Source organism: Sapajus apella, unplaced genomic scaffold (assembly GCF_009761245.1).
Source record: "Sapajus apella isolate SASKATOON/1434 unplaced genomic scaffold, GSC_monkey_1.0 scaffold23, whole genome shotgun sequence".
NCBI lineage: Eukaryota > Metazoa > Chordata > Mammalia > Primates > Cebidae > Sapajus > Sapajus apella.
Window position 1 is genome coordinate 1,492,903 of NW_022436963.1, and position 19,549 is coordinate 1,512,451.

The 19,549-nt window shown below is 52.8% G+C and overlaps 2 protein-coding genes across 6 annotated transcripts in view; both read right to left on the reverse strand.

Moving 5' to 3' along the window:
* TRAIP (TRAF interacting protein) overlaps positions 1–4,029 on the reverse strand; it is a 35,537-nt gene extending 31,508 nt beyond the window's left edge. The window contains exon 1 of one of the 3 annotated variants that reach the window (XM_032289876.1): positions 3,793–4,028. In XM_032289876.1, the coding sequence (XP_032145767.1) occupies positions 3,793–3,890 (98 nt within the window). In that variant the 5' untranslated portion in view covers positions 3,891–4,028. Of the gene's footprint in view, positions 1–3,792 lie in introns of all 3 variants that reach the window. The other 2 variants (XM_032289875.1, XM_032289877.1) reach the window with 2 other exon arrangements.
* A 1,699-nt stretch (positions 4,030–5,728) lies between these two features.
* On the reverse strand, positions 5,729–17,766 carry CAMKV (CaM kinase like vesicle associated). Of its 3 annotated transcripts, none has more exons than XM_032289881.1 (12): positions 17,309–17,766; positions 10,033–10,141; positions 9,784–9,915; positions 9,530–9,604; positions 9,177–9,315; positions 8,918–9,038; positions 8,675–8,750; positions 8,448–8,584; positions 8,204–8,282; positions 7,904–7,991; positions 7,502–7,613; positions 5,729–7,408 (listed from the first exon to the last, which is right to left on the reverse strand). In XM_032289881.1, exons 2-12 carry the CDS (start codon positions 10,125–10,127, stop codon positions 7,059–7,061), a joined length of 1,404 nt encoding a protein of 467 aa, XP_032145772.1. In that variant the 5' UTR covers positions 10,128–10,141; positions 17,309–17,766; the 3' UTR covers positions 5,729–7,058. The 3 variants fall into 3 exon arrangements, with proteins under 3 accessions (XP_032145772.1, XP_032145771.1, XP_032145770.1); XM_032289880.1 differs by adding an exon at positions 16,186–16,323 and having other exon boundaries at positions 5,729–7,613; positions 17,309–17,507; XM_032289879.1 differs by having other exon boundaries at positions 5,729–7,613.
* Positions 17,767–19,549: the final 1,783 nt, after the last annotated feature.

The window sequence follows — 19,549 nt, forward strand, 5'->3', positions numbered from 1 at the left end:
TTAGCTGGACATGGTGGCGTGTGCCTGTAATCCCAGCTACTCAGGAGGCTGAGGCAGGAGAATTGCCTGAACCCAGGAGGCGGAGGTTGCGGTGAGCCGAGGTCGCGCCATTGCACTCCAGCCTGGGTAACAAGAGTGAAACTCCGTCTCAAAAAAAAAATAAATAAAATAAAAAAATAAATAAAAATAAAAAGCTAATGATATAGAGGCAATATATGAAGAGATAATGGCTGATAATTTTCCAGAACTGATTAAAGAAACTGCTCCACACGTTAAAAGAAATCTAATGAATTCCAAGCAGAATTAGTGAAAAGAAATTCAGCCAGGCACAGTGGCTTGTGCCTGTAATCCCAGCACTTTGGGAGGCTGAGGTAGGCAGATCCTATGAGGTCAGGAGTTCGAGACCAGCCTGGCCAACATGGTGAAACCCTGTCTCCGCTTAAAGTACAAAACTAGCCAGGTGTGATGGCACATGCCTAGAGTCCCAGCTACTCGGGAGGCTGAGGCAGGAGAATCGCTTGAACCCAGAAGTGGAGGTTGCAGTGAGCTGAGATTATGCCACTGCACTCCAGCCTGGGCAACAGAACAAGACTCTCTCTCAAAAAAAAAGGTAAAAAGAAATTCATATTGGATATACTATACTAAAACTGCAGAAAGCCAAAATCAGAGAAAACTCTAAAGGCAACAAGAGTGGGAGGATAGTGTTCCAAAGTATTAAAGGAGCAACTGATAAACTAAAACTAGATAAGGGCTCGGTGTGGTGGCTCACACCTGTATTCCCAGCACTTTGAAAGGCTGAGGCAGGAGGGTCACTTTAGGCCAGGTTGCTTTAGACCAGCCTAGCCAACATAGCAAGACTCTGTCTCTAAAAACAACAATAAAATAAATCAGATGAAAAAAAGGTATACCATGCAGTCACCAAAAGAGAGCTGAAGTGGCTATACTAATAGCAGATAAAATGGACTTTAAATTAGACAAGATAGACTTTGAGTTAAAGTTACAAAAGACAAAGAAGGACAGTATATATTAACAAAAAATTCAATCCTGCAAGAAGAAAAAATTGTAAACTCCAGCCTGGATAACAGAGCACGATCCTGTTTCAAAAGAAAAAAAAAGTATTCCAAACAAAAACTTTATTTAAAAACACACAATTGGCCAGGTGTGGTGGCTCATCTCTGTAAACCCCGGCACTTTGGCAGGCTAAGGAGGGTGGATTGCTTGAGTACAGGAGTTCCAAACCAGCCTGGGCAGCATGATGAAACCCTGTCTCTACCAAAAAAAAAAAAAAAAAAAAAAAATTAGCTGGGTATGGTGACACACACCTATAGTCCCAGCTACTTGTGAAGCTGAGGCAAGAGGATAGCTTGAGTCCAGGAGGTCGAGGCTGCAGTGAGCAGAGATTGTACCACTGCAGACCAGCTTGGGCAAGAGAGTAGGACTCTGTCTCAAAAACAACAACAACAACAAAAACAAACCACACATACACACAATTAAAATATTCAACAATAATGTAGAAGTGGGAAGAGAGTGTTAATAGTCTAAGCTTTTTGAGTTGCCTGGGAAAATGAGAAAGGTGTTGATTAACCTTGAAATTGGTAAGTTAAGGCTATATACCTTAATTTCTAGAATAACCACTAAAAAATGGAAATGAGGGAGGAGGGAAGCTTGGGGAAAAAAATTGAAATGGGGTACATAACTTCCAAAGTAACCAAAGGAAAAATGGAGAGATACAGAATATTTAACCAATTCACACCAAGGCAAGAAAGGAGAGAATAAGATATAATAGGCAAGACAAAATAGAATAAACACAATAGATTGACTGTTCATTTCATCAGTAATTGCAACAATTTAAGTAGACTAAATGGTCCACTTAAATACAAAGATTATCGGACTGAATTTTTTTTTTTTTTTTTGAGACGGAGTTTCACTCTTGTTACCCAGGCTGGAGTGCAATGGCGCGACCTCGGCTCACCGCAACCTCCGCCTCCTGGGTTCAGGCAATTCTCCTGCCTCAGCCTCCTGAGTAGCTGGGATTACAGGCACGCGCCACCATGCCCAGCTAATTTTTTGTATTTTTAGTAGAGACGGGGTTTCACCATGTTGACCAGGATGGTCTTGATCGCTTGACCTCGTGATCCACCCGCCTCGGCCTCCCACAGGCTTGAGCCACCGCGCCCGGCCAGACTGAATTTTTTAAAAGTCCAACTAAATGCTGTTTTCCGAAGCTGGGCACAGTGACTCATGCCTGTAACTCTAGCACTTTTGGAGCCCAAGGTGGGTGGGTTCCTTGAGTCCACGGGTTCAAGACCAGCCTTGCCAACATACCAAGACCCCATCTCTACTAAAAAATAAAAATAAAAAATTAGTCTAGCATGGTGGTATGCACCCATAGTCTCAGCTACTTGGGAGTCTAAGATGGGAAAATCACCTCAGCCCAGGAGGTTGAAGCTACAGTAAGCCAAGATGGCACCACTGCACTGCAGCCTGGATAACAGAGTAAGACACTAACTCAAAATAAAATAAGATAAAGATCTTTAGGTCAGACTAAAGTAATATTTAAAATATAAAAAAAGGAGATAAATGCTGTTTTCAAGGGATACATGTAAAACACAAGCACACAGAAAAGTTTTAAAGTAAAAAGATAGGCAAGGCATAGGGGCTCACACCTGTAATCTTAGCATTTTGGGAGCCTGAGGAAGGTGGATCATCTGAGGTCAGGAGTTCAAGATCAGCCTAGCCAACATGGAGAAACCCTGTCTCTACTAAAAATACAAAAATTAGCCAGGTGTGGTGGTGCACACCTGCAATCCCGGCTACTCAGGAGGCTGAGGCAGGAGAATTGCTTGAACCTGGGAGGTGGAAGTTGCTGTGAGCCGAGATTGCACTACTGCACTCCAGCCTGTGTGACGGGAGCACGACTCCATCTCAAAAAAAATAATAATAATAAAATAAAGTAAAAGGATAAAAGAAAGCAGAGTAGGCAAACAGAAAATAAAGTACAGTACTCTTAGAGGCGAGCTTAATTTCTATTCTAACCAAACAGCAGTGGCTCCCTCAGCATGGGGTTCAGGCTGTCAGCAACAAAGCTTTGCAAGTAAGCCAGCAGCCATCAGGGTCATGCCTGCTTCTCTGCTTCCTAGGGCCTTTTGCCCCACAATCCCCGTGATTATTATCACCCACCATTCCCAGGTGTAACTCTGCCTTTATCTCTTCTGCTAGGAGCTCCAAACCAGCCTGTCCACATCAGCTAGGGGACTCAACAGAATAGCCCTACACGGTAAGCAGTACCCCTGGATAGGGGAGCATCTCCTTCCTTTCCCCTGTTAAACAGGTTTGCTGACGTGGCGAATATATTGGGGTCTGGCCAGTGAGATGACTCTGGGTAGAATAATTCCAAACCCTCAAGTAAGCCACAGCAAATCCTCTTGGGTAGCCAGAAGCCTACTAGGTTTCTATCTGGAAGAAATAAAGGGGCTTGTTGATGTGGTGAAAGCTCACCGTTGCCCGGGCGAACGGTTTTGAAATCACATCTGTTTGTATAGGTGATCAAGGAAGCATCTATCTTCACTTAGCCACCTCTGTCCCCTTCAGGCTTGGCTCAGCTAACACCTCTGCCAGAAAGCCTGTCTTGACCCACTTCTGCCCACGTCGGGAAGCTGCCGTGGGGCCTTGTTTAGGAAGGTTCTCGACATTTGTCTGGATTCTGGGGAAGGACCGCCTGGAGGCCTAACAGTTCACGGTCCTGAAGCGGTACCCGGGCAAGCACCGGGCCCAGACGCCGCAGTCACTCACCACTGCAGGTGGAAGGTGTGGCCGCAGTGGATGGCAGCCACATCGCGGGAGTGGTCAAAGAAGTCGGAGCAGATAGTGCACAGAGCACGGATAGGCATGCCGGCTGGACTCAAGGGGGCCCAGGTAACCAAGGAAACTGCTACAGATTCAGCTTCATGGACGCGTCCCCGCGCCTCCACTCGCTTCAAATTTGGCTCCGCTGCACGACTTCCTGGAGTGGGCCGGAAGTGACGACACAAAACTCAGAGCGGAGCCTGAATACTTTGTCTGGATTGGACAAGCCCTCGGAGGGCGGAACCAAGGACGAGGCTTAGCGGCCCAGAGGCCGTAGAGAATCCTGGGCGGAGCGCAGGGGCTCTGCGGCGTCTTCTGGGAGGGCGGACTCGACCGGCCACTTGAGAGCGCAGCGTTATATCAAGGCAGGAAGCAGCGAGACTGCCTCCTGGATCCTTTTCCAGGGAAAGGCAGCGTGTTGTGGTCCCAAACCAGAGCTGGCGCGAGGCAGGCTGGGTCAAGGGAGAGAAAACGACAGCCGCAAGGGAATAGAACGATGGTCCCGACGAGTCCTTTGAGCTCTGGACAGTGCTGGACCGTGCGCTGTGGTCTATAGTTCCCACAGACCAAAATACTCTACCCTTCCAGTCCTCAGTTTCGGGCAATTCTGAAAAGATGGACACATAGGTCCCAGTCCCTCAGGTAACCCCAAACCAACCTCGGCTTCATCCAAGTAAGACATGACTATCTTTGAGTTTGGTACACTCGGGCCAGTACCCTGACTTTCGCTCTTAGCTCCAAGGAGGATCAGTTATGCTTGGGACTGTAGTAGGGTTGGAATTTTAGAGGCCCAGTTGCTTCAAAGACTAAGTACTAACAAACCCTTTTTATTTATTTTTATTATTTTTTATTTATTTAGTTTTTTTTGAGACAGTTTCGCTGGAGTGTACCAGGCTGGAGTGCAATGGTGCGATCTCGGCTCACCGCAACCTCCGCTTCCCGGGTTCAAGCGGGTCTCCTGCCTCAGCCTCCCGAGTAGCTGGGATTACAGGCATGTGCCCAGCGAATTTTGTATTTTAGTAGAGGCAGATTTCTCCATGTTGGTCAGGCTGGCCTGGAACTCCTGACCTCAGGTGATCCACCTGCCTTGGCCTCCCAAAGTGCTGGGATTACAGATGTGAGCCACTGCACCTGACCAAACCCTTTTTATTATTCTCACATCATAGAAGTTATCTTTGAGGGGCTTATCCCTAAGGTTCCCTCAGAGAGCAGCATCCCTGATGAGTTAGTTCATCCAGGACCACCTGGGCTGGAGTAAGTCAACTTTTGGGTTTTTAGGCTTAGTATTTGTGGCAATGTTACTGCCTCCACCCAGAAGAAACCTTATGCAGAGCCCCATAATATAAAGCTGATCTGCTCCAGCTGAAATAGACCCAGAGTGAGATTTCATTTGGGGCCTATGTGGAAAGCACAGGTGCTCACAGGAAGAAGGACTCAACACAGAGCAGCATAGAACCTTTATGCATTGCTCACCCTACACCCTCTCCCCTGCTCAGGGAAGCTATCTTTGGCTATGAGCAGGGTCTGTCCTTGTGGTGCTGACCCTGGGTAGATTCCAGCTCTATACCTAAATCAAGAGTAAGGCTCCTTGGTCAACGGGAGTCAAAATAGCAGCCCTTACTTTGAGCTCTCAGCCCAGGTATTCCTTGGTCCAAATGCAGCCCAACACCTACTACCCACATGGATTTCTAGATTCCAGAGGACCCTCCCACCACCACCATTGAGGAATACTGTGGTGAGGATGATCTTCACTCTCAGCCCAAGAAATCCACAGGGCACTGAACACCAGCCACTACTTGTGAACCTGCTCCCAGCTTCTCCCCTTCCCACTGCTTTCCAGGGGCTCCTCCCCAGTAGGACAGAGGAAGCAAAGGCGAGAGGGTGGCCAGAGGCTTTGCAGGGTGATGTTTATTTGCCAGGTTCAGCAGGCACACAGTTAACCCACCGACCTTCACACACCAGAGCAGACCCATAGGCATGCAGGGAGAAGGGCAGGACCACCACGGAGTGCCGAGCAAGGGCGAGGACCAATGTGGTTGCCTGTCCAGGCTGTGATAGGGTCTGACAAAGGGCATCTGTCAGGATCCTCCCTCAGGAAACTGGGGAGTTTAACTCTACTTCCTCATCCCAGCAAAAGCAACTCAATGTGGCTCTGAGGCACCTGGGCCTCTGATAGAAGTGAGCTGTAGAAATAGAGGGAGTTCCTCTTCATTTCATTGTTGAAGGGCAGAAAATCTGCCCCTGTAAAGGGCAAACCCCTAAATCAGATTATGGGGTACTGCCATACAGCAAGCCCCCTAGTGTGGAGAGGACTTGTGGGCTGAGATTGTAGAGGGTGGGCATCTAGGAAGAGCAAGGGGATATCAGCCCTCCCTGTTTGGCCCAGGGTAAGGACCCAGTTAGGCTGGGACACTGGGTGCTGGGCTTGTACTCTGCCCTTCCAGGTCTCATTGCCACATTCTAATTGTTCCTCCTTTCCCTTAGAGGCTTATGATGTTCAGCATACAAGGCAGCCCACTGCAGGACTCAGAAGGGCAGGAAATAACACAAGGGTCTTAGGAGGGACAAAGATGGAAGCTTCTGCCCTCCTACTCATTCTCTTCCACTTCTGAGGACCCCCACAGCTAGTGAGCAGTGCCCCCCAGCCATGTGCCCAGTCTGGACTTAAACATATTCCCCTACCTTTCTGCATCCTCTATACCAGCCTGTATCCGCTCCTAGAGCAGCCCACACACCACAGGCACACACCTTCATGTGCAGGAGCCTAAGACCGCTGACAGGGCCTCGCTGGAGGACCAGCTCTCAGGGCAAGGCCACCCAAGTTTAGGGCCTGGGAGAGTGTGGGACCTGTAGGGCCTGCCTGGGGGAATGGTGAGGCAAGAAGGGAAGGGGAAGGAGAGCAGGAGCCTCCTGAGTATCCCTAGAGCAGCATCCCACAAGGAACAGAAACTGGTGAAGCTAGCAAAAGACAGAAAAGCCACAAGGAATCCATGCAGGGGCTGGGGCCGGCCCTGCCTCTGGCCTGCCCACCACTCACACACGTACACACAGGAGACGAGACTGCTCTCCCGTGACCCCTAGGTATGCCCCACTGGGATGTGGGGGCATGGGGGAGCGAGGGCATCATGCCAGTAACTCTATGTACAAGAAGCCCCTCATCCACTCTCCCACCCTCCTGCCCATCCCCCGCCCCCCCTCACCAGGCTGCCTACTCAGCTGGTCTCCTCCCTTTGAGACTCCTGGGCATAACCAGCAGCCTCTTCCCCTTTACTGGAGGGTGGAGCCTGGCCTGTGGCGCCCTCTGGGGCTGTGCTGTCCGGCTGGGCCATAGCCGGCTCAGGGGTGGCAGCTGCCTTGGTGGCCAGTGTGGCACTGCTTTGGGTGGTGGGCACAGTGCTCTCTTCTGTGGCTGGTGTGGCTCTCCCATCAATGGCTGGAGTAGCGCTCCTGTCAGTGGCTGGGGTGACACTCCCATCAGTGGCTGGGGTGATGCTTCCATCAGTGGCTGGGGTGACACTGCCATCAGTGGCACTTCCATCTGTGGCTGGGGTGGCACTACGGTCTGCGGGGGCCACATTATCACTCTTTGCAGCATGAGCAGCATCACCCTCAGGGGCTGAGGTAGCTCCACTCACAGCTGCAGCTGTGGCCCCACCTGTAGCCCCAGGGGTTGCAGTGTCTGCGGCTGAGGTTGACTGGGCTGCAGCCATGCTGGACTGCTCTGGCGCTCGGAGCCGTTTCATGAGGGTGGTCACTCGGACAGCCTTCTGAAAGGAGCACAGTGGAGAAAGGCTAAGAGTAAGGCTTGCTGGATCCATTGCTTGGCAGTGACCAAACCAAACTCCTTCCATAGCACCCCTGGCCGCCTCCAACCACCCAAGGGCCAAATACCCAGCTGCTGAGCACTCCTACTTAAGGTAATGACAGTGGCTACACCCACACCTGATGGCCTGAGAAAAGCTTGTGTGTGGCTGCAGGGGTGTGATGCAGGCAACAAGCTTGAGTACCAGAAGGAATACTTGGGATAGAGCCAAGAAGAGTGCCATCCAAGCCTTACCTTCCACTTGGCCCTTGCAAAGTTCTTTTCAATCTGGGCACAGACACCATCCTTGATGTTCTTATCAGAAGCAGCATTGCCAGAAATCCTGGAAAGGGTGCAAGTGTGTCTGGATCTGAGAGGATGAGCCTTTGTGGAGACTCTGCCTACCTCTTACATGTGGCACCCAGGGACTACCAGGTAGAATCTCTGGGCGGGCCTGAGCTCTAGGTGCCTGTATCCCCTCAAGGCCTCAAAAATGGGGCTGCTAGGTGTAAGGAGGACTCTGGCCTCTCCCACCCTCCCCTAGGCCCTGCTCACCACTCATGGGAGATGGCCTCTTCTGCAGTGATCCGCTGGTCTTGCTCCACCTCCATCAGCCTTGTGACCAGGTCTTTGGCTGTGGACAAAACCAAGGAGGGGCTAGGCATGGGCACCTCATCTCAATGTCTAGAGGTGATGAATGGGCTAGGGGACGGAGGCATAATCCCACAGAGAAAGCTGAGAGCAGGAACCCTACCCACTGCCATGCACTCTACCAAGTGCTGGGCAGGCACCTCCTCACCTGCTTGCGAAATATCATCCCAATATGGAGAGTCAAACTCATAGTCACCAGCCAGGATCTTGCGGAAGAGATTCTTATCATGGTTCTCATAGTCATCTTCTTCCACCTCCTCATAGAAAGGTGGGTTGCCTGAAAGCCTGCATGGGGGAAGGGTCACACAGAAAGGCCACAGACACACACTCCCACCCCATCTGACTGCAAGTCTGCCTGTCCATCTGTCCACTCACAGGATGTACATGATGACTCCAATGGCCCAGCAGTCCACAGGGCGTCCATACCGCTGCCGGCCTACCACCTCCGGGGCTACAAACACAGCACCCATCTGCTGGTCAGTATCAGGCCTAGCCAGGTCCAGTACCATCCAAAACCACTTCTTGAGATAAGTACATTTTCCCCCTGCTCAGAGCAGCTCCCTGAAGGCTGCCCCCCATTCTCCTCCTGCCCCTGCCCCTGCCCCACCCCCTGCTTGCCCAGATACTCGGGGGTCCCACAGGGCTCCTTGATGAGGCCATTTTCTAGCTTAGCCAGATGGAAGTCACTGATGACAATCTTCGAGTTTTTCAGCCGGTTGTAGTAAACAAGGTTCTCCAGCTGTGGTGTGAGAATAGCATGTGAGTGAGCAGAAGACACCATGAGGGCCTCAGAGGCTAGACCAAGGCCCCAAGGTACTGCCCACCCCAGCCCCAGCCCAGCTGCCAACTGGCCCTTTGACTCTGGCTCTGGCCTCACCTTGAGGTTCCTGTGCACGATCTTGAGTGAGTGCAAGTAGGCCACGGCCTCCAGGACCTGCCGTACCACGTTGCTCGTGTCTCGCTCCGAGTAGTAGCCCTGGTCCAGGATCCAGTCAAACACCTCCCTCCCCGTGGCCCTGAGGGACACCAGCCCCTGAGCCCGGCGTGGGCGGAATTGGGGGTGGGGCAGGAGCACTTGGGTGAGCTGCCTACGCCAGGCAGCTGGCTGAGCAAGGCACAGGGACCCAGGACCCCAAGGGTCCAGAAAAGGAGGTCTCCTTAGCTGCAGAGGGTGGGACAGGTGAAGGCCCTGGGCACTGGGGAATCTTGGGACCCCAGACCCACACTCACAGCTCCAGGAAGATGAAATACTCCTTGCGGGTCACAAACACATCCACCAGTTGCAGGATGTTGGGATGCTTCACCCTGGCGACGGGGAGGGGAGACAGTAGTTAGAGCTGGATGAACCCCTGGGAGAGACTCTGGTTGCCACAGTAGCCACCGCAGCCTAACTGGTCAGAGGCTGGGACCACCTGAGGCCGCTTGCCCTCTAAGCCCTTCCCTCTTGCCTCCCACACCTCCCCAACCCCAGGCCTCAAACTCACATCTTGAGGATGCCTATCTCATTCTTGGCAGCTTTCCGCACCTTGCGGCCGTCCCGCTTCTGGAACTTCTTGCAGGTATGCAGCTTGCCTGTTGTCTTGTCCTTGGCCCGGAAGATTTCACAGAACTCCTCACTGAAGCCAACAGGCACCCACTCAGCCCTGGCCTTAGCGTCAGCTGCACTCCACTCCCACTTCCCTAGCCCTTGCCCACCAGCCCACCCAGCCCTGCCTGACAGGCCCAGCACTCACGTCTTGATGACCTGTCCCAAATCATATCTGTCAGTCACTTCTGACGGCTGGTTATAGTTCTTCTTGTCGCCCAGAGTCACACACCCAAACGGCATTGCCGGGCTCTAACCTGCAGGCACAAGGGGATCTGGCTTAACTATACTACTCTCCAGTTCCCCACAACATAGGGGCTGCCTTTGGGAGACCCCAACCTGGCTAAGGCCAAACCAGGAGCTAGAGAATAGGCAGACTCAGATCCTACCCCTGCTTTTCTGGCCATACATCCAGCTACTCAGCTTGGCTGCCTGAACTACAACAGCCCACATATGAAAATATATTAAACTGATATATAAGGGAATAGTTTTGCATTCTATACATTTTTAAAAGAGTAATACATTTTAATCAAACAGCTAATTTAAATTTCAGCTATTTCACAGATTAAGGGGGCTATAATCACCCACCCACCTGCTAGTCATCTCTGAAGGTGTAGAGCTAACAAGTGTTATTGAAGGTATGAAGAATGTGAGCACTGCTAGGAGAGGGCAATCTCCCCTTTGTAAAGCAGTTTGGTAAAACCACTAAAGTCAAACAAACATACCCTGTAAACCAGTAATTACACTCCTAATACATGCCTACAGAAGTGCACACATTCGTGCATCAGGACAGTCATACAAGACTGCTCATAGTGGCCATATACATAATTGCCAAAAATTGAAGACAGACCAAATACCACCACTGACAGGATGTATTGTGGTAGAGTCACACAATGGAATATTATACAGCAATAGAAAAAAAGAGCTTCAGCTATACCCAGCCACATGGTGACTCTTACACAGTGTTAAGTGCAAAAAAACACAAAAGATTACATATAGTATGAGTCTATTGATAGAGAGTTCAAATAGGCAGAACAAACCCGTACTGGGGATACAAACACAGCAGTAGAGCTATAAAGAAAAGCTAGGAAATAAGCAGAGTCAGATAATAGTCCCTTCTAAGAGAAAAGGAGGGGTTATGATTGAATTAGGACACATGGGGGGATTCTGGAAGACCTATTTCTTTTCTTTCTTGCTTGCTTGCTTTCTTTTTTTAGAGACAGGTATCGCTATGTTGCCCAGGCTGGAGTGCAGTGGCTATTCACGGGCACCAAGCCCACTACTGATTAGCACAGGAGTTTTGAACTGCTTTGTTTCTGACCTGGGTTGTTTCACCCCTGCTTAGGCAGCCTGATGATCTCCAGGTCCCGGGAAGTCACCATACTAACACCAAACTGGGTGTAGACACCCAACTGGCATAGCACGCTACAGCCCAGAACTCCTAAACTCAAACGATCTTCCCGCCGCAGCTGGGATTACAAGCACCCACACTATGCCCAGCTGTTCTGTCACCCAGGCTGGAATGCAGTGGCACGATCACAGCTCACTGCAGCCTCAACCTCCTGGGCTCAAGCGATCCTTCCACCTCAGCATCCTGAGTAGCTAGGACCGAACCACAGGTGCACACCATCACATCTGGCTAATTAAAAAAAATTTTTTTGTAGATACAGGATCTTATTATGTTTCCCAGGCTGTTCTCGAACTCCTGGGCTCAAGTGATCCTCCCACCTCAGCTTCCCAAAGTGCTGGGATTACAGGCATGACCCACCATGCCTGGCTTGGGTAGAATTTTTAAAAGTTTACATATTGAGGTACATTCACAAACTCTTTTCTGAAAGAATACTGAAGGAAATAAGAGTTTTCTGTCTTGGGCAAATAACTGTGTGTGTCAAAAAGGCAGACATATCTTTTGTTTATTAATTTTCTGTTCAAGTTTTTACTATTTTATTGTAATGACTTTGATGGATTTAGTAAATACTACACTCAGGCACAGTGCTTGGGTGATTCCTCAGAAGGACAGTCTGGGTGGAGAGGGAAGGTAAAGCTTTGGAGGCAGCATTAGGACTCAGAGGGAAGGATTTGCCAGGAGGCATGCAGGTATACTGGTCAGAAAGAGCAAGACAAGCCTGATCCTGGCCCCAGCTTTCAGCTGTGCATATGCATTTATGCCCACTGGGGCCCACAGGGGACCTGGGTTGTCAGGTCCAGGTGCAAGGCCCTCAAATAGAACAGATACAGCTGGCTCAGTGAGCTCTAGGCACTCTTTCCACCTGGGGCACGGTGTCCCAGAGGTCTGCAATCCTGCCAATTACAGCCCAATCCTCATCTGTAGTACTGGGTAGGCTGGCGCCAGTGTCCAAAGGAAAAGGCACTCATTAGCCCATGTTCAAAGGTGGGGGTTGGGGATTAGTGACTAGGCTTCACAGATCTGACCCCAGGGTGTACCTCCATAATGCCTGGTCGGTGTGACACTGGGGCTATAGCAAACTCTGCACTGGGTCTGCACTGAAATTGCTCTGCCTCTGCTGACTGTGCATATTTTCCCTCCATGCCAATTAGCACTTGCTATGTGCAGGGCCTAAGCTAGGGCCTGGGGGTACCTAGATGCTCCCCCACCTGAAGGCACTCACAGTCTCAGGGTAGTGGAGAAGGGAGGAGGCAGGTTGGCAAGATGAACTCTGCCAGCCAGAGTCAAAGACCAGGACCCAAACAGCCCCATGGCCAACCCTGGGTGCTATTTGTTTCCTCCCAGGCAGAAGCCAGCCAACCAGGCTGTGATTCCCAGGAGTCACAGTCCTGGAAATTCTCCCTCAGCTTTCCTCTCAGCATTAGGGAACAAACTATCATTCCTTCATCTGGGTTGCTTGGGCTCAGGGAATACAAACACATTTCATCAGCGTTATTCCAGCCAGGGTTTAAGCCGTCTTGTGAGGCACAGCAGAGGCAAATGAGAGGCTTTGAAGATCGTCACTGACTGCATGTCTGCCACCATGGCCACAACCCTGCATCTCCTCCACTGGGGAGAAGCATGCGGCCAGAATCCCATCCTCACAGCTGAGAGCAGAGGCATAGCCAGTTACCAATGCTGGCCACACATCTTCACGCCATAACATCTGCAGGAGGGGGCCTGCAACAGTCCTCTCATCAACTCTAATAGGCAGCGATTCCCCTCCCAGGCTGGAGTCTGAGGGCTGTGTACTGGGCAGGAGGGTGGTACCTTAGCCTGCAGTCTCCCAAGAGGGCTGGGAGGGACCTGTGCCCCAGCTTGGTTGCTTTGCTTACACCATTCCCTCTGGCAAGAGTGCCCTTCCCCCAAAAGCCTCCCGTCAGATTCCTATTTGTCACGGCAGAGTTATTTATAACATTAAAAAAATTCAGCAACAGTACCTAAATGTCCAACAACAGGTGACTCGCCAGCTCAACTGTGTCCACTCAATGGTATGAAGTGTGGGCACTGGCAAGCGCTCTGCCCACCTTGGCCTTCCTGTGGAGCAGCTGCCACATGAGCGAGATGCTGAGAGCAGAATTCAATCTCTTCTTTGATTGTGATTTCTGAGATTATAAGGTGGTTTGTGCAACACACTGTCCAAAACAATCCTGATCCTCCAAGGCCAGACTCAAAATGGCCCTTTTCTGAGATACTTTCCACAACCTCCATGCTCCACCCCCCACCCCACTCCAACGGCTCCCAGCTCTGCCAGCGTGGCGTGGGTGGGAGGTTTTGTGCATGCCTGTCCCTGATCCTGGCCCCACCTTTCAGCTCTGCATATGCATTCATGCCTACTGGGGCCCAGGGCTCGTCATGGGGATCTGTCTCTACCACAGAAAGCTGGGCCTCCACCCGTAATGTCAGCCTAGAGCCATGTCCTGCAACCTCAAGACTGAGATGGCAACAGATCTGTCTCCCCTGCCCCCTACTATGGCTGCCCAGATTTCAGCCAGTCACTCCTCCTCCTCCACACCAGTCTAACTACACTGGCGTGGGGCACCAGACTTGGCCCCAGGGCAAAGAGAGGAGAAAAAGGGGACTGGCTTTCAATTAGCACTTGGGTCCCTTCTCCCACACCCATTCCATCATCTGCTATCCACTGTTGCTCCCTGGGAGGCTTCAGGTGCATTCACCAAGCCCTGGGCATCTGCCTGCAACAAAGGAAACCTGGGAGGAACAGCCAAGGGACAGCTCTCAGAAAGGTAGGAGGCCAGGCAGAAGGGGTTTGCATTTCTTATCCTCATGGCCCAGACCCAACACCCAACAATGGGAAGTTCTCCTCTCAGCAACACAGGACTCGAGCCCTCCTCAGGTACATGTTTGGCCATGGAAGGGCACAGGAGCCCCACAACAGCCATTTCCCTGGAGACATAGCTCCCTCCACTCTCTGCAGAGGAACTGAACGGTGTGCACCATCGGCTGCCCAAAGGGAGCTTGGGGGGAATGCAGACCCTGGTGCTGCCATTGCCCTCCATCTGGCTCTCAGGGAGCCTGAGGGCCAAGCACTCTCCAGTTATTGCCTGCTCCCAGGGCTTGACCACCGGGCTCAGGGAATTGAGCCCATGGCAATCCTGAGGTATCCTCTGTTGGTGCCCTGGTGAAAAAAGGTACTTGCAGTAAATCTAGGGAGGCCAAGAGGGGCCCAAGAGGCGTCCAGCTGCCTCTCAACAACTGTAGGCAACACCTCCCAATTTAGTGGCAGCTGTGAACACCAGCCTGCAAGCACCCCCTCCTCTCTGCTGCTCTATTCTCTCAAGGACTGGGGCTGGGTTTCCTGCTGCAATGAACATGCCAAAGCCCAAGTCCTACCTAACTCACAGCTGATGTCACCCACAGGACCAGGGGAGCTGAAGACCTTACTCAAAGTCTGTCAGGAGGCAGGGCAGAGGTTCTAGACCACCATCCAATTGCTTCAGGGGACCAGTCAAGAGGCTGCCTTGACTGAGCCTCAGACTCCAGCTAAATCATGGTAGAAATTCCTACAGCTGAATTTTGCCTATCTAATGAGGGAGTATCGGGGGGAGGTCTTTCCAGTCTTGGGGGTGGGCATGCAGTCCAGTGCTATATCCTGAAAGTTTAGCTCTCAACATGCAGGCAGAGTCAAAGGCCAACTGTCTCCTCCCAAGCACTCGGGGTCCCAATCTCTGAACCCCTAAAGGAGAATCCACTGGAGGCTCTGCTTCCCAGTGGGTGGAGGAGGGGAAATGCAGAGGAAGGCACTAGAGTAAAGGGTTGCTATGGTGATGGAAGTTTTAAAACAAGGGGAGGGGGAGGGGAGATGTGTTGGTTAGGTCCCTTCTTCAAGAATTTCCTGAGACTTTAGCCTGGCTTCTTCTTCAAGGTTCTGTGACCCAGGTCCCCATCGAGAAAGGGGAGGTGGGGAGACTGAGAGAATTTAGAAAAAAAGAGAATGGGGCAGAGACACAGAAAGACAAAGAACCTGTGATGGAAAAGGAGCAAGGAAATGACAAAATAAAAGGGACACAGGCACAAAGGGCAGGAAAGGGTAGGTGGACGGGAGTTCTGAAGGGGGCGGAAGGGGGCCCAGCAGAGCCCTAAGGCCTCCGTGGCAATGTGCTCTAAATCCCTGGGCCAGGAGCTATCCATGGTACCTGAACCTTTGAGACTGCACCCTCCAGTATCCCCCAAATATACACTTAACTCAACGTAGGAAGCACAGCCAAAAGAAGGCCAGCTCCTTAGAGCATCTTGGTGGGGAAGAGCCCAGCTGCTAGAGCTCCCCCAGTCAGGACAGTTCCCAGCCCCTCTCTCTGCCATCACAGCAGCTTAGGTATGGCAAGTCCAACATGTTGAAGGCAGACGCATAGGGGGATGGAAATGAGGCTCGGATGCCTGGCTGCTTCCCTTTATAGTCCCTCTTCTCAGTTGGCCCAGCTGTACCTAGACCCTCCCAGCCAACCCCTCCCCCTACCTGCTATCCTCTCCAGGCTTTCGGTCCCCAGAGCCCCTCTTACAGCTCTGCTTAATCCCCTCTCTCCACCCACCACCCCCCCAACAGCAGATCCTGCCATGAGTGCCAGAAACGGCATTATAAGCAACCCAGAAACAGGGTAACAACTGCACAGCCCTTCTCCTCTCCATGCCTCAGTTTCCCCGAATAGAAACCATGGAATCTGGCCTTCTCCCAGGGCAGAGGACTGCTTGCCTGCCTGTGAGTGGTGGCTAGGGCATGGGGCTGGAGAATAAGGTCATCAGAGATATGTGAACAGCCAACCTAGGAGTGCACCTGGGGGGTCCACACCAAATGCTGTATTAGAAAAGGGAAACCTTTGCCCCACCCTGAAAACCAGCCTGATTCTGAGGGGAGTGGAGACACCAATTTCCCAGTTGAGGAAACTAAGGCTCAGAAGTCGCTGAAGCTGCCAAGAATCAACTCTGAGGCTGGGGGAGAACACCAGGTCTCTGAAGGTAGTCCTGGGGGCTCAAAGCCTGAGGTTGGGGGTAAGGCGAGTACAGCACAGGGACTGGACTACTGCAGACTCTAAGCTTTTAGTGTGGGACAGAAGGCCCTGATCCTTAGGAAGAAACCTAGTGGAGCAGGCTCTGCCTGGGAGGTGCGGACAAAAGCAATTTGGCAGAGCTATGCGGGGAGGGGGCTGGGGCTCAAGAGCCCAGGGTCTCTGCCAGACAGTACAAGCTGGGGAAGGCAGAAGCTTACGCTGTCACTATCCCTGCCACCTCCAGCCAGGGGCCCTGCTCCCCACCGTGGTGCCACCCTGACCCCCTTCCCATGTGCTGCTGGCTCGCCCCCGCTGGCACAGCAACACACATGCGGAAAGCACACGTGTGAGCACTAAGCCCCGCACCTCCCAGCAGGAGCATGTGCGCCCCCACCCCCACCCCCACCGTGCACGTGGGTCCGTGCACTGGACCCCCGGCTGGTCCCCAGGTGAAGGCTCAGAAGCTGAATTTTGGCTGGGGGCTGCTGGTCCCCAGGGGCTTGGAGCCTCCTCCCCCACCCCGCGGCAGCCCCGCCCAGCCCCCTCCGGGTTGTCGCCCATAAAGAACTCTCCGTTGTCATGGAAATTAGTGACTGCTAAGCAGGAGGGAAGGGGCCCGGGGACAGTTGGGAGGGGCTGGAGGCGGCTCTGGGAACGGGGAGGGACGTCTCAGCTCTCGGCCCCTACCCTCACAGGGGACCACGAATCTTCGAGGGTTAATCTTTTCATAATTCTAAGCCGCAGAGGCTTCCCCCTGGGACCCCCAAGCCGTTAGAGGTAACGGGGAACTTTAGCCCGACCCCGCACTCCGTCCCCCAGATCTGCAAAGCCCGCGCGCTCTGACCCGGCCAGGACCTCGAGACCTCGCTGCGCCCCCGCGCTCTCTGCATCCCGAACCTCGAGCCAGGGAAACAATCCCCCAAGGCCCCCCAACGTGCATTCGGGAAGCGCCCCCCGCCCGGCCCGCCCCGCACCTGCAGCGCCGGTTGGTCACAGGGAGGAAGTGATCGCGGGCTCAGCGGGGCGCCGAGGGCTCCGGGGACAGCGGGCAGAATCCGCTCCGAGCACGCGGGGCAGACGCGGCGCCAGATGCAGCCGCTTCGGCTAGCGAACCTCCAGCATCGCCAGCCGCTTGCCGGCACCCGATTCGCACCCCGGGCCGGGGGCGGGCTGGGGGCGGGGCCTCCCAACCGGCCCCGCCCCGACCCTGGCGGAGCCTTAAGGGCAGAATCCCACTGGAGAGCAGGCGCGCGCGGGATGGCACTCGTGCTGGGAGCACTGGCCTGCTTAGCCCTGGACAAGGTCCTCAACGGCTCCCTTCGGCCCTCAGACTGAGGCCGGAGGAAGCCTCCTATGCCCAATGTAAGGGTGGGGAGTGAAGAGTTAGGGGAAAGCCTGAGCCCTGGAGTTGCGTAGGATCGCTTGCCAGCCATTAGTCTCTAGAGACCCGGGCTTCGCCCAGCTTCCCGAACCCGACCCAAAAGGCAGGACCCGCTTAGAAAAACCAGATGGGCAGTCGGGCTAGGGCAGGCTCCCCTGCAGACTAGCATCCTCTAGCTAGGAGCAGTAAACACACAGAGGTATGTGTTTGCAAGTAGTCAGTGTGTAAACAGTGAGGGCCCTAGACTCTGGTAGCAGTCTCCTATCCCACCCCACCCCCAACTCCTGCAAGGCCTCTGGTCTTTCCCAACCATAAGTCCCAGCCAGGGTGTCTGGCAGAGTCAGCCCCCTCCTGTGTGACACCAAATTTCCCAAACTATAAAAGTGACCTGTAACATGGTGTGGCCTCTGCTTTCTTTTCAGTCTAATCACTCTAAAACACTTCCTTTTTTTTTTTTTTTTTTTTTTTAAAACACTTCCTGAGTAGCCTCACTCTAGGGGGCCTGGCCTGGGATATGGGGACACAGGAGAACTGTGGCACCAAGGTATCCCAACTGGCTTGGGCCCTGATAGGAAGGAGGAGGCTCAGAACCACCAGGAGGAAGCTTTGAAGCAAGTCCTTGGTCATTTCTCTGTCCCTTGTCAGTGAGGCTCATGGACCCAAAGCCAGCTCCATGCCATTCAAGCCCTGAGGACCATCTAAGGCCAGTATATGAAAGCCAGACTCAGGCCTCTCAGTGTCTGGAGCTGGGCTCTATCTTGCCCCTCTCTTCCCAGTGAGCCTACCGATCCTGCTGCAGGAGAGGGCGTTGGGGTCACCCCTAAACACTCAGCCATCTTGAGGCTCCCCTGCATGGCCACCCATGGCTGATAACAGGAGGGACTGCTGGGGTTGGGGCTCGGACTGGAAGGCTAACTTAGGAAATAACTGCCTCAGACAAGGTTCTTCAAAATATTCCTCCAGAGGGGGTACTGAGCCCTTCACATTCCTCCCTGGTTTGGGGTTACCTCCTCCAGGCCAGTCTGTGCCGCTTCTGGGGTCACTGGGCTCTGAGTGGTCTCGGGTTATGGCACCCAGCCCACACTGGGTAGGAATCTCCTGGCAGGCTGGGTATCTGCAAGGCAGAACCCATTTCTCATCTCAGTATGCTCGGCTGATGTCTGCAGAATGAATGAATGGCCTGGCACTGAGTCCTTCCTGCCATCTGTCCACTATTCTTGAAACAATGGGTCTCTGAGTTTTATGGTGTAGCTAACCTGTGGCTTGCTGACCCTACACATGCCACACACGTGTTTTCTGTCTTTTCTGAGGGTCATGGCTATCCAATCATGGGGGTCAAAGAGAAGCTGGAATGGGGATTTTTAGGCAGAGGAAGAGGTAGCTCCCTAGCGCCCTGCCTGCTGCTGGCAGTACTCCACCTCTTCTTGGTCCTATGCACGCTCTGTGCATGTGGGTGAGAGCACGTGGCAGGGTGTGTATGCACACGTGTACGTGTGTGTATGCTCTCTTTTGCTGAGGGAGATGCAACAGCACAGTGTATGCAATGGTGCCCAGGGGCACGTGTGTCTGCATTCTTTGTGCACCCAGGCATGCTTGCTGGCACGTGTGTGTGGACGCTATAGCTGGTCCCTGGATTTGTCAGTCCCCTTCCTGCCTGACACAAGTCTCAGAATTGTAGAGGCTGAATCAGGCTTTGAGAGCCGGACATGGGAAGGGGGCTGGACCATGTCCAGGGACCGGCAGGATCTGTGCTGACCCTACATCATTGGCTGTTTTCAGGCTCCCCACCAGAGCAGCCACTTGATCTCAGGTATATGTGAAGACAGACAAGTAT